This window comes from Aspergillus alliaceus (genome assembly GCF_009176365.1).
Source record: "Aspergillus alliaceus strain CBS 536.65 unplaced genomic scaffold BDW43scaffold_20, whole genome shotgun sequence".
Lineage (NCBI taxonomy): Eukaryota > Fungi > Ascomycota > Eurotiomycetes > Eurotiales > Aspergillaceae > Aspergillus > Aspergillus alliaceus.
Genome location: NW_022474703.1, coordinates 173,830 through 186,653, shown reverse-complemented (window position 1 = coordinate 186,653; position 12,824 = coordinate 173,830). Strand labels below are relative to the sequence as shown.

The 12,824-nt window shown below is 47.4% G+C and overlaps 6 protein-coding genes across 6 annotated transcripts; 2 read left to right on the top strand and 4 right to left on the bottom strand.

Annotated features, from left to right (window-relative positions):
• The first annotated feature begins 2,794 nt into the window (after positions 1-2,794).
• On the top strand, positions 2,795-4,406 carry BDW43DRAFT_78424 (sterol desaturase family protein). The gene has a single exon (XM_032050511.1). The coding sequence runs from the start codon at positions 3,008-3,010 to the stop codon at positions 4,043-4,045; it is 1,038 nt and encodes a 345-aa protein (XP_031900633.1). The 5' UTR covers positions 2,795-3,007; the 3' UTR covers positions 4,046-4,406.
• On the bottom strand, positions 4,407-6,527 carry BDW43DRAFT_78521 (putative TRAF-like signal transducer). The gene is made up of 3 exons (XM_032050515.1): positions 6,415-6,527; positions 5,652-6,366; positions 4,407-5,580 (listed from the first exon to the last, which is right to left on the bottom strand). Exons 2-3 carry the CDS (start codon positions 6,177-6,179, stop codon positions 4,768-4,770), a joined length of 1,341 nt encoding a protein of 446 aa, XP_031900632.1. The 5' UTR covers positions 6,180-6,366; positions 6,415-6,527; the 3' UTR covers positions 4,407-4,767.
• A 223-nt stretch (positions 6,528-6,750) lies between these two features.
• BDW43DRAFT_78451 (syntaxin family protein) lies at positions 6,751-8,204 on the top strand. The gene has a single exon (XM_032050512.1). The coding sequence runs from the start codon at positions 6,886-6,888 to the stop codon at positions 7,675-7,677; it is 792 nt and encodes a 263-aa protein (XP_031900631.1). The 5' UTR covers positions 6,751-6,885; the 3' UTR covers positions 7,678-8,204.
• Positions 8,205-8,222: 18 nt separating this feature from the next.
• Positions 8,223-8,699, bottom strand: BDW43DRAFT_310801 (uncharacterized protein; the record flags this gene model as incomplete). Its single annotated transcript, XM_032047036.1, has 3 exons — positions 8,223-8,312; positions 8,387-8,499; positions 8,573-8,699. 3 exons carry the CDS (start codon positions 8,697-8,699, stop codon positions 8,223-8,225), a joined length of 330 nt encoding a protein of 109 aa, XP_031900630.1.
• Positions 8,700-10,500: 1,801 nt separating this feature from the next.
• On the bottom strand, positions 10,501-11,221 carry BDW43DRAFT_78478 (uncharacterized protein). The gene has a single exon (XM_032050513.1). It carries the CDS (start codon positions 11,006-11,008, stop codon positions 10,565-10,567), a length of 444 nt encoding a protein of 147 aa, XP_031900629.1. The 5' UTR covers positions 11,009-11,221; the 3' UTR covers positions 10,501-10,564.
• On the bottom strand, positions 10,812-12,427 carry BDW43DRAFT_275117 (DUF4452 domain-containing protein). Its single transcript, XM_032041818.1, has 2 exons — positions 11,710-12,427; positions 10,812-11,602 (listed from the first exon to the last, which is right to left on the bottom strand). The coding sequence occupies exons 1-2, from the start codon at positions 11,980-11,982 to the stop codon at positions 11,288-11,290; spliced, it is 588 nt and encodes a 195-aa protein (XP_031900628.1). The 5' UTR covers positions 11,983-12,427; the 3' UTR covers positions 10,812-11,287.
• Positions 12,428-12,824: the final 397 nt, after the last annotated feature.

Sequence of the window (12,824 nt, the reverse complement as noted above, 5' to 3'; positions counted from 1 at the left end):
GCCAATTAGAAGCGAGAAAAGCTCTCGAGGGCATCTAGCGAATCAGGAGAGGGGAAGGTCGAGAGAAGTCTCCATTTCATTTCTATAGGAGGTTAACCAATCATATCGTTTACGGTGGGCTCCTAAGCCAGAAGCTGCATTAGCAGATCACGTGTTGCTACAAACCTGCACCACTCATAACGCGTACTTTAGCAGGAGCAGTGGCCAATCAGAGCTAGTCTCCGAGTTTGGCTGACGCCAATTAGCTAATATATTATGCTAACATAAGTTAACTACGCTTCGCTCCGCAATTAAGAGGACAACCTGGCCATGATTTAAAATCACGTGATGATAGAACGAAAACAGGTGAATGATGTTTAGACTTTTACATAACCAGTGGGTTTCAGCAATGTACAGTGACATGACATTAATTTTTGCTCACCTGGCCCCACACCTAGTAACAGTACATGGCCATACAGTTTTATACTTTCATTCTTGTTACCATGCATATCTGGAACAAATTTTAAATACGGAAGTAGCCATATAAGGTTTAGCGTATCATGTGATTAGGGTTTGAAACATTATCTCTCTGTTTCCTGATATGGAAGGCAATAACGGTCGGCACTGTATTATCTTCAAACAGGGAAGAGTCTGGTGGCAAGCGACAGGCACTCTATGGTAGTGGCTAAAGCGCACGCGTAATTCTTTCTACACGTGTGCTGATAGTAACAAAGCTTATACTATAAAACCCACCTATCCCGTGGTCAACCGAAGGTGTACATGACTCATTCAACTCCATTGAACAATCCTAGAAGATCTACGAATTATCACATGGTTTAATTATTTAATTACAATTCCACCCATTGACTAGTTCCTCCGACACCTGACGGGGTGAAATTGCTTTTGCATTGTTAATGTTGAGCCAGCTGCTCATAAATTGTTCACTATTATAGAAATGCATGGATAGGTGAGACAAAAAGTCATCACATAACTATAGGGCTGACAGGCCAGTAGAACAGCTGAAATTTTCTTGAACTCGTCTAGTTAACTGCTCCAAGCGAATACTGCCGTGGAGATTAGGCCTTTCATTTGTTATGCTGCGTATAAAATGCATCAGGCCTCCAAAAAACCTTTTTCTTCTCGAAAGAAATGTCTTCCTCGCCTCGGAAGACGGAATCTCGGAACTCACTAGCTTCTTCTCCCTCAATGCATGGGCGTTGGTGCGTGCGAGGGTCCAATAATTCTCCAGAGAACGATGATCCTCCTCACATGAGACATCCATTGACCTGATCCTTTATTACTTGGCAGCGGGATTCCCCTGTTGGGGTAGTCATACGCAGTGGGATATACATCACGATCGATTAGAATCTGTTCGAAATCCTAGTCATGCCGAGGATCTCCATTGTGACGTATTCTGAGTTGATCTCTTACTGAATTTTGAATGTGGAATCCCAAATCCCTCCAATTTTGGAAAGTCGCCGTTACACCCAAAGGCTTATGCACAGAAGATGTGCGTTGGATTACATTGGTCAAGCTCTCGAAGGCTCGTTATAAGATGGGAATCCTTGATTGAATTGGAATGGAAATTGCTTGTGATACCAGGCTCTTCTCTTAGGCTTAGAAGTTTCAATGTGCTACGTCCCCCCTTCTCGATATACTGTTAAATTCTGATTCCTGGCACTGAGACTAGCGGCTCGGGAGAAACGTCGAAACGTTGGTATGCACTATTATGTGCCTGCAATGGCACTGGCCTTGCTGGTAGCCAAATCCCGAGTACACTTTAAGATACTTTAAGATACTACTAAGATCAGTGTGTATAAGCACTTGCCGGTAAGAATGTTCATCAAATAAAACCTCTTTCCCATGAAAGAAGCTTGAATGTTCGCTACTAATGGCAGACATGCCTCAGCTGTAATCCTTGTTTCTAACCCACCTTCAGACAATATACATTGTTAAGTCGTTTTTAATTTGGTTTTCCTAGCTGAAGCATCGACTATCTCCTAAAGACTGTTTTTACTGCGAGGACTTTCAATGCATGAGTATCTTTTGTTTATTGAGAAATAAATTGGTTTATTATGCTATTTTCTTACCAGTCCCTGTGTATGTTGTACGCAGAGAGAGAGAGAGAGAGAGAGAGAGAGAGAGAGAGATGGAACCTCTCTCACCTGTAATTTGCGCTACAGGCGAGAAAGAAAGGAATAATTACAAAAAAAAAACCTATCAAATCGTTGATGTCACCTCGTGAAGGACAATTCAATGCAACCACAAGGGAGGATTTTGGTATTTCAGTGAGGCCGCCTTATTAAGGGTTACCCTTGGCTTACCCTAAGTCTCTGGATAGAACTCAATTTCAAGACCTCATCATGATCCTGGCTCGAGAATGCCTTGGCTCCTAAGTCCCGAGTCATCTGGTGCCTTTCATTTCTTTTTATTTAGTAATTTTTATTTTTATTTTTATTTTTTCGACTTAATAAAATGGAAGAGTACCTAAGGTCTTACTATGGAAACCCACCCCCGGACTCACCTATCAGCAGTGTCTCGCAACCCATGCCAGACCTGGAATAGATCCTCCCCGCAGAACCACATTATTCCAACCCCCATAGAATAGAACAAGTCTGCATGACCATTCAAAGTAACCAAGTAAAATTCAACTGGCTCAATGCCTGAAACCCCCGAGGCATATCTGTGCGGGGGTTATCAAGACTCAACAGGAGGCTACTTCACATGCACCGATCTGGGGTTATAGTTTGATGGACCTTCTACCTTAGTCTACCAGGGGCTCCAAGTCGATTTTTTGTTGGGACAAAAGATCTACGGATGGTGATCTACACCCCAGTGTCTTTTCTTCATCAGTCATAGATAGCCTCTTTCTGCCCTCATTTTCACATGTAGAAACACCATCGCCGGCACTATCGATGGGGCCCTCCACCGACACCTAAACAATGCTATAAAATATAGATCCTCCCTCCCCAGAAGATGGCGGCGCATATCCAAGTCACCAAGATCAAGACCCAAGGTATCATCCACCATGACCAACCCTAAGGACTCAATGAAGTCCACCTGGCGTCAAGCCCCCCGCGACGAATGGACCATCCACCACTGGGCCATCGAATGCCTAAACGTACACCCAACAGACCTAAACAAGGAGATCCCCATCCACCAAAAGGATGAAAAAGTCCCCTACCTCCCGCAATGGTCCATGAACCTCTGGGTGCTCTTCTACAGCGCCCTCCCCCTCCTCATCCACCAAGCCTACACAACCTACACGGGCCACCACCCAGGCCCCATAGCTGCCTTCAACTTCTACTTCATGGCCTTCAACGTCATCGTCATCTACGAAGTCCACATCCTCCGCCGAATGGGCCACATCCACGGCTTCCTAGACGGCGACAAGCACGAGCGCGACGGCGTCCCCGACGTCGGCATCGGCAAGGTCGTCACCTCCCTCTACAAAACAACTGGCTCCCGCATCGCCCTCGCCGTCTACCTAACCTACAACCGCAACCAGCTCCCGGCAAACCTCAACTGGCTCTACCTGCCCCTCCACATCGGGCTCTACGGCATCGTCCTCGACTTCTGGTTCTACTGGTACCACCGCCTCATGCACGACGTCAGCTTCCTCTGGAAATTCCACCGCACCCACCACCTAACCAAACACCCTAACCCGCTGCTTGCCGCCTACGCAGACCACGAACAGGAGTTCTTCGATATGGTCGGCATCCCTACCATGACTTATTTCAGTATGAGAGCCATGGGCCTGCCGCTCGGTTTCTACGAGTGGTGGGTGTGCCACGCATACATCGCTTTCACGGAGGTGCTGGGGCATAGTGGGCTAAGGGTTCATTTGTCTGCGCCGTCGACGCTGGCCTGGCTGTTGAGGTTCTTTGATGCGGATATCACAATCGAGGATCATGATCTGCATCATCGGAAGGGGTGGCGCAAGAGCCACAATTATGGGAAGCAGACGAGGCTCTGGGATCGGGTTTTTGGTACTTGTATTGAGCGGGTTGAGGGTGGGGAGGGGAACGTCGATTATGCGAATACGGTTCATATACCCCTTTTTTGATCTAGATGCCGTTGGATTTTTTTTTCTTTTAGACATTGATTTTTAGTTAGTTGGGTGGGTGAAGGGGTTGGGGTCTTTGATGGTTGTGTTTCGTGAGCTCTGGGTCCTTTCTTTGGGGAAGGGGATTTTGCAGGGGGGCGTGGTGCGGGTGCCTGGATGCTGTGAAACAGGGGTTGTGAGCTGGTTTCATATATGACACTTGACTGTTGGAAAGACTCAAAGAGAAAGGGGGAGTAGAAGGACAAAAGCTTGCGTTGGTCAAGGACGGTTGAGCTGCCGTCGTACATAGATAGACATGCCCCTGTACGAATTCGGAATATATATGCTCTCTTTATTATAGCATAGATCTATATACTATATGTCTTTGTCATGGTGCAGATTTAGTCTTGTCAAAACTAACAAAGCGTGGTTGTACTCGTCCTACAGCCAACACGTAAGATGGCTGGGTAGTTCGTTGAAAAAGAGCACTCTATATACTTAAACAAGTCATTAAGAAAGTGAAACAGTGGCATAGAGAGTCTAAACAAACAATTATCACCAGGAATGCACAAGGCACAAGGCTATCTATAGACTACTATATATTTCACAAAAGTGGACGCTGGGTATCAAAAAGTCAGCCGAGGAAAACACAGCGCCATCCCGTCAGACCCGAATCTAGTAGAGTAGTAGAGTAGATATCGTTATTCGTTGAGTCGAATTAAGTAGCGTGTATACACACCGTATCAAAGTTTGGTCCCTTCGCGTCCGCTGTCGCTGAGTCGTCGGGGCCGAAAAGATCCCGGAGAAGGGCCAGCAACATTGCTGGGTCCTGATGCCGAGGGGCCTAGCTGGCCGGCTCGCGTTTCATTGCCGCTATTGCCGCTATTGGTGCGAACCGTCCGTTGACCTTGGTGGATGCGAGGGTTCATGAGCCATTGCACCTGCATTCGAACGCTACTGACAGCAGCGTTCGTATGAGCCATATCCTCCTTTAGTCGAAGGCATTCGTTCATAATGGCCATGCTGGCGCGAGCATCTAAATCCGTGATTGCATGTGACAACTGCCCGACTTCTTCCCGAAGAGATTCATGGAGGGCCAGTAGGTACGTAGTCGCATTGGACGAGAAGTTATTGGCATTGTCATATTGTTCATTCAATAGCTCTGATGGGTTCGAGGGCCTTTCCTCATTGCCTGACTCGGCCGGAATGTCTGGGTTTCGTCCAGAGATTGCACGGGACGATTCGACAAGAGTAGAACGGATATTTGCAAGCCCATCCTCGAAGATCTCATTTCGCTGCTGGAGGTGACGGATAGTCAACTCTAAGGAATCGAGTCGCGCATTCTGAGCTTCAAAGTATGGCCCCATGGTGATCAATGGGCAAGTCTGCTCATGCGTCACTAGTTCTGCCCGTTTTAATTTGACGGGACACCCGTATTTAGATGCTGTACAGCTATGGATGGCCTCTGGACATGAATCTATGTGCTCTCTCAAAGCCTTGCGAAATACCGTAGCCTCACAGTCAGGGCAGGTGGTTTTCAGACTTGGGCATAGTTCCTGAGCGTGCTCCTACAGTTCGAAGCTTTTGTTAGTAGGCGGTCTGTTTGGAAGAGGGATACGAGACTCACCTCATAATCTTGTTCCATGATCTCCTCATCACAGCGTAAGCATCTGTGTAGTTCATGCATGCATTTGTTCTCTGTGCTCAGGTCCTTCTTTCGAGTCTTCTTCCTGCAGTAGACGTCTGGGCAGTCCATAAGTCTGTAGCCGCAGTACTTGTCGACATGGGATTGAACATGACCTCTTGGGACGACCTCCTTGCACCCTTCAGCCTCAAACGGACACTTTACCCGTATATCATCGCACATATTGATCAAGAATCGAGGGACGTTGAGGAATATACCTCTCGCTGGGGTTCGGCAGGTAGGGCATCTGAACTCGTCCCGACCGGTGGCGAAGGTAGTGATCGCTGTGTTGAGACATTTTTGACAGAAGACATGGTCGCACTGCAGTCTAACTGGACGTATGTAGGGGCAATGACATATTGCACACATGAGATGGTCATCATAACTGGAGACGTATTCCAGGGAGCGGAGGTCGATAATCCCGTCTAGGTCGCAGTTCGACACCATCGCAAGAAATTCGTCTATGTTCATATTGCGGGAGTTTCAAGTGCCCAGATCGCGGGGCACTGAGTTTATATTTTCAAGGGATCTTGGCTCTGTCGCACAAATGGCAATCAATGTAGGGGGTGTTCGAGAGGGGATCGTCTGTCGAGTTGCCGTAGGGATAAGAGGATGAAACAATAGCCCCGAGAGGCACGCATGAGTGGTTACACGGTAGCTGAAGTTCGTTAAGAATGTGGTTACCCGACGGACAATTGCGACCAACTTGACAGAGAGTCATGAAGGAGGGGTGGGAATGTATAGGAGAGGTGGAGTTGGGATTCGGAGACAAGGAAATCGGTAAGACTTATTGCGGGGGGAGAGTTGAGCGGACGATGATCGATAGCGATTTAATTGAACGAACAGCGGCAGATCGATCCCGCGACCGGCCGAGAACACCGTCTCACCCTTCTGGTTACACCTCATCCTTCATCTTCACTCCACCACCACCACCATCATTGTTATCCTGGGATTATCGGTCGCCGTTGATCTGTTCAACAGGTGTGAGCGTGTCGTCCCTTTCCCCTTTCCTGGATAACAATCCCGACCTTGTTTTCTGAAGCCCACGACCTTCCCGAGTTCTTTGTCTTCTCCGCATTGCCTCTTCAGTCAGCCTGAGACTCACTGCGACCGTTCAGCCGCCAATCCGCTACATATCAATCCCCTTTCCCCCGGGCCCACCATCTTCCCCCCCAAAATGCCAAATCCATCACAGCTCTTTCTCCTTGCAGATCACATCAAACTCTCCCTCCTAGAACGGCAACGAGCGATCTCGTTGGATCTGGAACCCAACAGCCAAGACGGCGAGATCTCTCGCTCTTTGGAATCTTTGCAGGACGGTATCGAGGATGTGGAAAGAGACCTGGCACAGCTTGAACAGGCAAACGATGATGGAGCTGCCGACTTGAAAGACCAGCTATTCCATCTGAAATCGCAGTATCAAGATCTGTCCTCCCAATTCGGCGGACATAGCAACTCAGCCAACGCCAGCGGCCCCTCTCAGTCGCCTGAATTTCCCAATATCAAATCATCCCCTGACCTTAAGCAACCGGTCCCGCAGCACCCGCCTTCGAAGTCAGTGCGGTTCATGAACTCGGCTGCGGAAGAGGCCGATCTCGAACGACAGAACCTTTTCCAGCCATACCGCGACTCACCTTCCCCTCCCGGTGTAGACCAATCTGACATGTCGAATGAACAAATTTATGACCATCACAACCAAGTCATACGCGATCAGGACGAGCAACTAGATCGCCTCGGTGAATCCATTGGGCGGCAGCACCAGCTCAGCATTCAGATCGGGGACGAGCTAGAAGGTCACGTGGCACTGTTAGATGGCATGGATGGTGATATTGACAGGCATCAACATCGGTTGGATGGGGCTAGGCGACGGTTGGACAAGATCCGGAGAAGCGCGGGTGACAATTGGAGCTGGATGACTATCGTCGGGTTGATCATCATGCTGGTCATCCTTATTGTCATTTTGAAATAAACCCTAGAGCGTATAGAGCCTCCGGTCTGGTTACACCTCACATTCTTGTCGTGAATATTAGTCGAGGGACGTATCCCTTTTTGAAGGCGCAGGGCGTTTCATCTTGGACTGGAGTGACGGATTCCCCCTATATAGTTTTTGTCGGATTGTCTCGATGGTTGAACCTATATGGTGTCTGGAGTAATTATTCAGCTACAAACATGTTTCTTGTTCAACAGCAATTCTTGTTTCATTACCACGGAATTCAGGAGTCTACCATTAACCCATCCCACAACAATCAACATCTTCGATCTCATATAAACACACCCAATATCATTCCTCAGGAGTAGTTTGCAGTTATACATGACCCAATAAAGATGAACAAAAGAGAACCCAACCTAATTACATCAAGTCAAGCACATCCCTTCTCTTAAATTTAGAACTTCAAATTGCACCCTAAGACCCGGACCCGCAAAACAAAACCAGAAAGAGAGTTTTTCTTTTTTTTTTTTAAAAAAAAAAATGGTCAGCACAAAAGGAAACCCATCAAGTCATCTTTTCACCGATCACTTCTGATTCGGCATATGCTTCGTCTTCTCCTGCAGATCTCCCACATCCTGCCCTTCAGTGTCGGCCTCTCCCCGATCCGCCTTGACCTATTATGGGACATTAGCATCGGGGAACGATCACTTCTTCCTTTTATTTATTGGAGATGGTAAAGAAAACTTACGGAAGCTTCACTGTTACTAGCCAGTTCTTGCTTCCATTTTGCCTTTCCTTCCTTGGTGCTCTTCAATTGTTCCTGCTTGGCCTCTTCGTAGTGGTTGGGTAGGTCGTCTCGGTCTGGGTGTTGACGGTTAGATCGGCGTGCTCTGAAACGGGGAATTAGTGGAGGGGACGGGAGGGTAAGACGAACTGTGATCGGACTCTTTGAGGCCTGGACGAAGGGAAGAGGTGTGGAAGGTTGAGGTGAGAGCGTATGCTGGTCTGAGGGTCACACGGGGGGCGAGTGATGAACGGATGGTGGAAGTGAGGAAAGACATGGTTGTGGGAGGTAGAGCGTGTTGTTATTTCTATGCGTATGGAGACGTCAGTATTAGCAACGGAGAATAGAGGTAATTGGGGAGATTACCTTACCGATTCAAGTTCAAGGAACTGTACTAGTGATCTATGTAGAATGATGAAGGGTGTCTATTGTGCAACTTCAATGCGGCACAACACGTTGTATTTATAACTGTTCGCAACAAAGGGAGAAGAAGTTCCGAGGATAAGTTGAGATTCTCCATCTGCCTTTGTAATTCCATCCGAGCGAGTGGGTTTCTTTCAATTCAAAAGTCCAGTGTCACCGGTGACGTCATGCATACTGCATCCCTGTCTCTCTCTCTAGACGACACGCTCCGTACCTTTTCCGTTGGACTTTTGCTAATACAGGAGCTTAATATTAGATCATTTCAGTATGGTACTATAACATAGTTCCACTTATTCTTCTTTTATGAAACGTGTCTCTTGGACGGTGGTAGATACCCTATCTTCTGTTGTTGATCGTCAGAGCAAATGACATCACGCGCAGGGGTTAACTTACCGTAAACCTCGAAACCTGACCAGGTCTTGGCTAATGGGTTTTGTCGCCTCGACCGTGAACATGTTAAATAAAGCTGCGATGGTTACTGAATAGCATTCAATTGACTCTCACGGTTCTCAACTCACCTTTTCACCCAGTGGTCTCGTACTCTTCAAGTGACTGGATGGATAGATCGCCACTTTGCCTCCAGGATATAAATCATTCAATCCTCTGCTCCTTCCACAACACCAAGCCCCTAGGTAGCATCAAATCAATGAACAACAAGCTGATCATCAGATTCAGGGCATGTTTGTCCCAATGTCTGCAAAATGAAGCAGGCAAGAGCATGGAAACGTCTAAGCATCTGTCGCCATGAATCACTGCCCGCCCTATCAACCCCATCGACATATCCGTTGTGCAATACTACAGCTTCTTCGATCCATATTGCACTGGGTGCTTTAATGTATAGCTTTTCTTCTTTCCTTCTTTGTCATGCGGCGTATTTTTCTTTTCTTTTCTTTTTTTTTTTTTGGCCGAAGTAATCGTGCGTAGCTAACAGAGGAATGTTAAGATCGCGGCAGAATCCAGACAAATATTGATTTAATATACCGAGACGCTCCTATGTGTTACCTAGTCTGGAATGAATTACTGATAGGACATTCTAGAGTTCAATACCTTGAGATCCTTAATAGCTTGCTCTTTTATCTATACTATCGAGTCCTGTCGACAAGGGTCTCCACCATATAGATATATAAAGACTTGGATACACGGGTTTGAACTACTCCGTAGAGTTGCCCACCAAAATAACCATCAACAAGTATACAGTGACACCAGGTGAATAGAAAGATTACTGACGTGGAATATCGATTATACCTCTTGTTCTACGCTTTAGTGAACACTGGCTGTGGCAAAACTCGGCTACGGTGTCCTACAAAGCTAAAAGTTAAATAGAGGGCTTGACAGAAATAGGACTGTGCCCAAAGCTATTCTCACAATTATGTAAAGGGATTACCCACATAGCTTAGAAGGGAATAAGGCATTATAGACAAAGGAAACTGGATGGGATGACGGTGCCCAAAAGAGAACGGAAGTACAAGATCATACACTGCATCACTCTCCGGGAGTTCCCCAGATATATCGAAATAAAAACATCCCGACGAGTCAACGTGGAAGCAAAACGAAGTAAAGCGGATGGCCGATTCACGACACATAGAACATAACATAGTTTTTCAATGAAAACCAGTCTATGTCTCCCAGACCGCGAGAGACCCCGAGATAAACTCCTCATCCAGTCCATGGATTTTCACAGCCGTTAGCCAGAAGCAACGAACATAAAAATGTCACCCATCACCAACCCATATACACGAAAGAAAATGGAGAAAAAAAGTAATTGTTAAAAGCACAAATGTAAAATAAAAGCAAAAGACATTCCGAACAGTTCACAGGCCCAATCAATGCAGACATATATCGTTTCCACCTTTCTAGAATCCCTAAAAGCATGAAAAAAAACCCAACCCACCCAAAACCAACCAAGGATATCAGAAATAGATGGTAAACCGCTGAGTATCTTGCATAGTCGCCATGAGACACCAAGAAAAAACTCCGGACCAAAAAAGATGCGCGCCAAGATGGCAGATCGCCGCACTTTCTATACATCACCGCGGCCAAAACCACGAGGTCAAAAGGACGTATTTTCCCTAACCGAAGAATAGAAAACAAGGTATCGTCTGAAATGTGAAATATGCAAAAATCGAATCGCAGGCGCCGTCGCTCGCAGAAAGTCGAAAGCATCACTCTAGATAAAAGTGCTCAAGATCGTCATCGGAGGAGGGTGTATATACAGGAGAAACTGATTTAGCCTTTTATCGCAGTGTAAAAAAAGGGGAAATATCGGTTTAGTCGTAAGAGATGCGATGGCCATATCAAAAAAAAAAGTAAAAATAAACAAGGCAATGAAAATTAAGACCCGCGGTTAGGGAACCCGATGGTGCAGAAGCCGGACGAAGTGGAAGACATGTGATGGGCGCAGCCCCTTGGCTAGTGACATGGCGACTAGCGATATAGCGGTCCTCACCAGCGACGTTGAGCATTCTGCATCGAGGCGGGGGAGATAGACGTAGGCGGGCTTGTCAAGGTCATGCCAGTATGGGGGTTGACGATAGGGATGACCTTGCGGGTGCGAACGGCAGATGGCTGCTGGAAGTTCACGTGATTAAGATTACCCGAAATGCCGGAGTGAACATAAGAATTGGTAGATGCGGGAGACAAGGAGATAGACGGGGTGACCTGCTGAACAGGCTGGATTTGATGCTGGAGGGGGGAGGTGTCGGGCGAGCCACTGGAGAGAGACGACCGATCTGAGGAGGCGGAGTGAATTGAGTGAAGCTGGAGAGGCCGGGTCCATGTTAATACATTGTCCTGCTCTTCGAATCCAATCCGAGGATAGACGGGCCGAGTCTTAAGAGGGTTCAAGAGAGTGTGAACAAACGTACATCGTCCTCGGTCAGGAGACTGGGGCAGAATTCCAGGTCATCATCCAAATCGAAAGACCTTCCAGCCTCGAACCTTGCGCGGAAAGCAGTCACTGCAGGAGCTTCGGCGAGCTCCCTCATGCTTTTTACACCTCGGAACTGGCGCTGGGCGCTTTGAGCAGCCATCTTGGGTCCTCGCCGAGAGCGCCCACCATGGTGGTTATTGGAGGATTGCATATGGGCAGCGGCGCCGTGGTGAGTATGCTGCTGTTGCTGGTAGAAGAATGTCGACATTTTGGCGTGGTCGTGGCAAATAAAACGGAAGAAACAGAGCCGTTATATCGTTGATATTTCAAGGTGGATAATAAATCAAGGGACCAGCACGCTGGAATCCTGGTAAACAGACTTTTGAAAAAGGAAATGGTATGAAGAATGACAAAGGGTCGGTTGGAATGTAATTCAAGAGATGACGAGAGGGAATAGAAATATTACTGAAGGAGACGAGACGAGACGAGACGAGACGAGAAGAAAATTGAAAGCGAAGAGACGAAAAAGCGTTTAGTGGTTGTGTGGGATGGGGAATCACTGATCGATGGCGGGACAAGAAGTTGAAAAAGAAGAGCGGGAGCGAAGAAAAAGAGCCCGGAGTGGACGGAGGCAAAACGCAAGAGGGGCTGCAAGTGTGATTCTGATGGGGCTGAGTTGAGTGGAGCATTGCAAGGGAATCATTGTAACTTACCGTACTAGTACCTACCGAGATCAACAACTTGACTCCTTTCCCACCCCGTAAGTTTGGTCACCACCCTGTTCGGCTGCTCCTGCACTACTCACCAGGTCACGCACCAGTTTTAGGGCAGGAGGCCACCCAACCAGAGAGCTGTTGGCGGCAGCTCAGTGGCAATCCTAGGTGTGAAAAGCCAATAACCGCTGTTCAAGCGAACTCTAAGTGGGGATATTACAGCCACTGGGAATGGGCGACCAATGAAATAATTCCAGAGCGGCTCGAGGTGGTTACGAAAGTAGACTAGAGTAACTCTGTAGGTTTGGTACTAATCCTCATCAGTGTAGCAGAACTCCACCATCTCGAGACCCGATATCTGGGCATTACTTGATTGAGCATAGGTTGGTTATCGGCC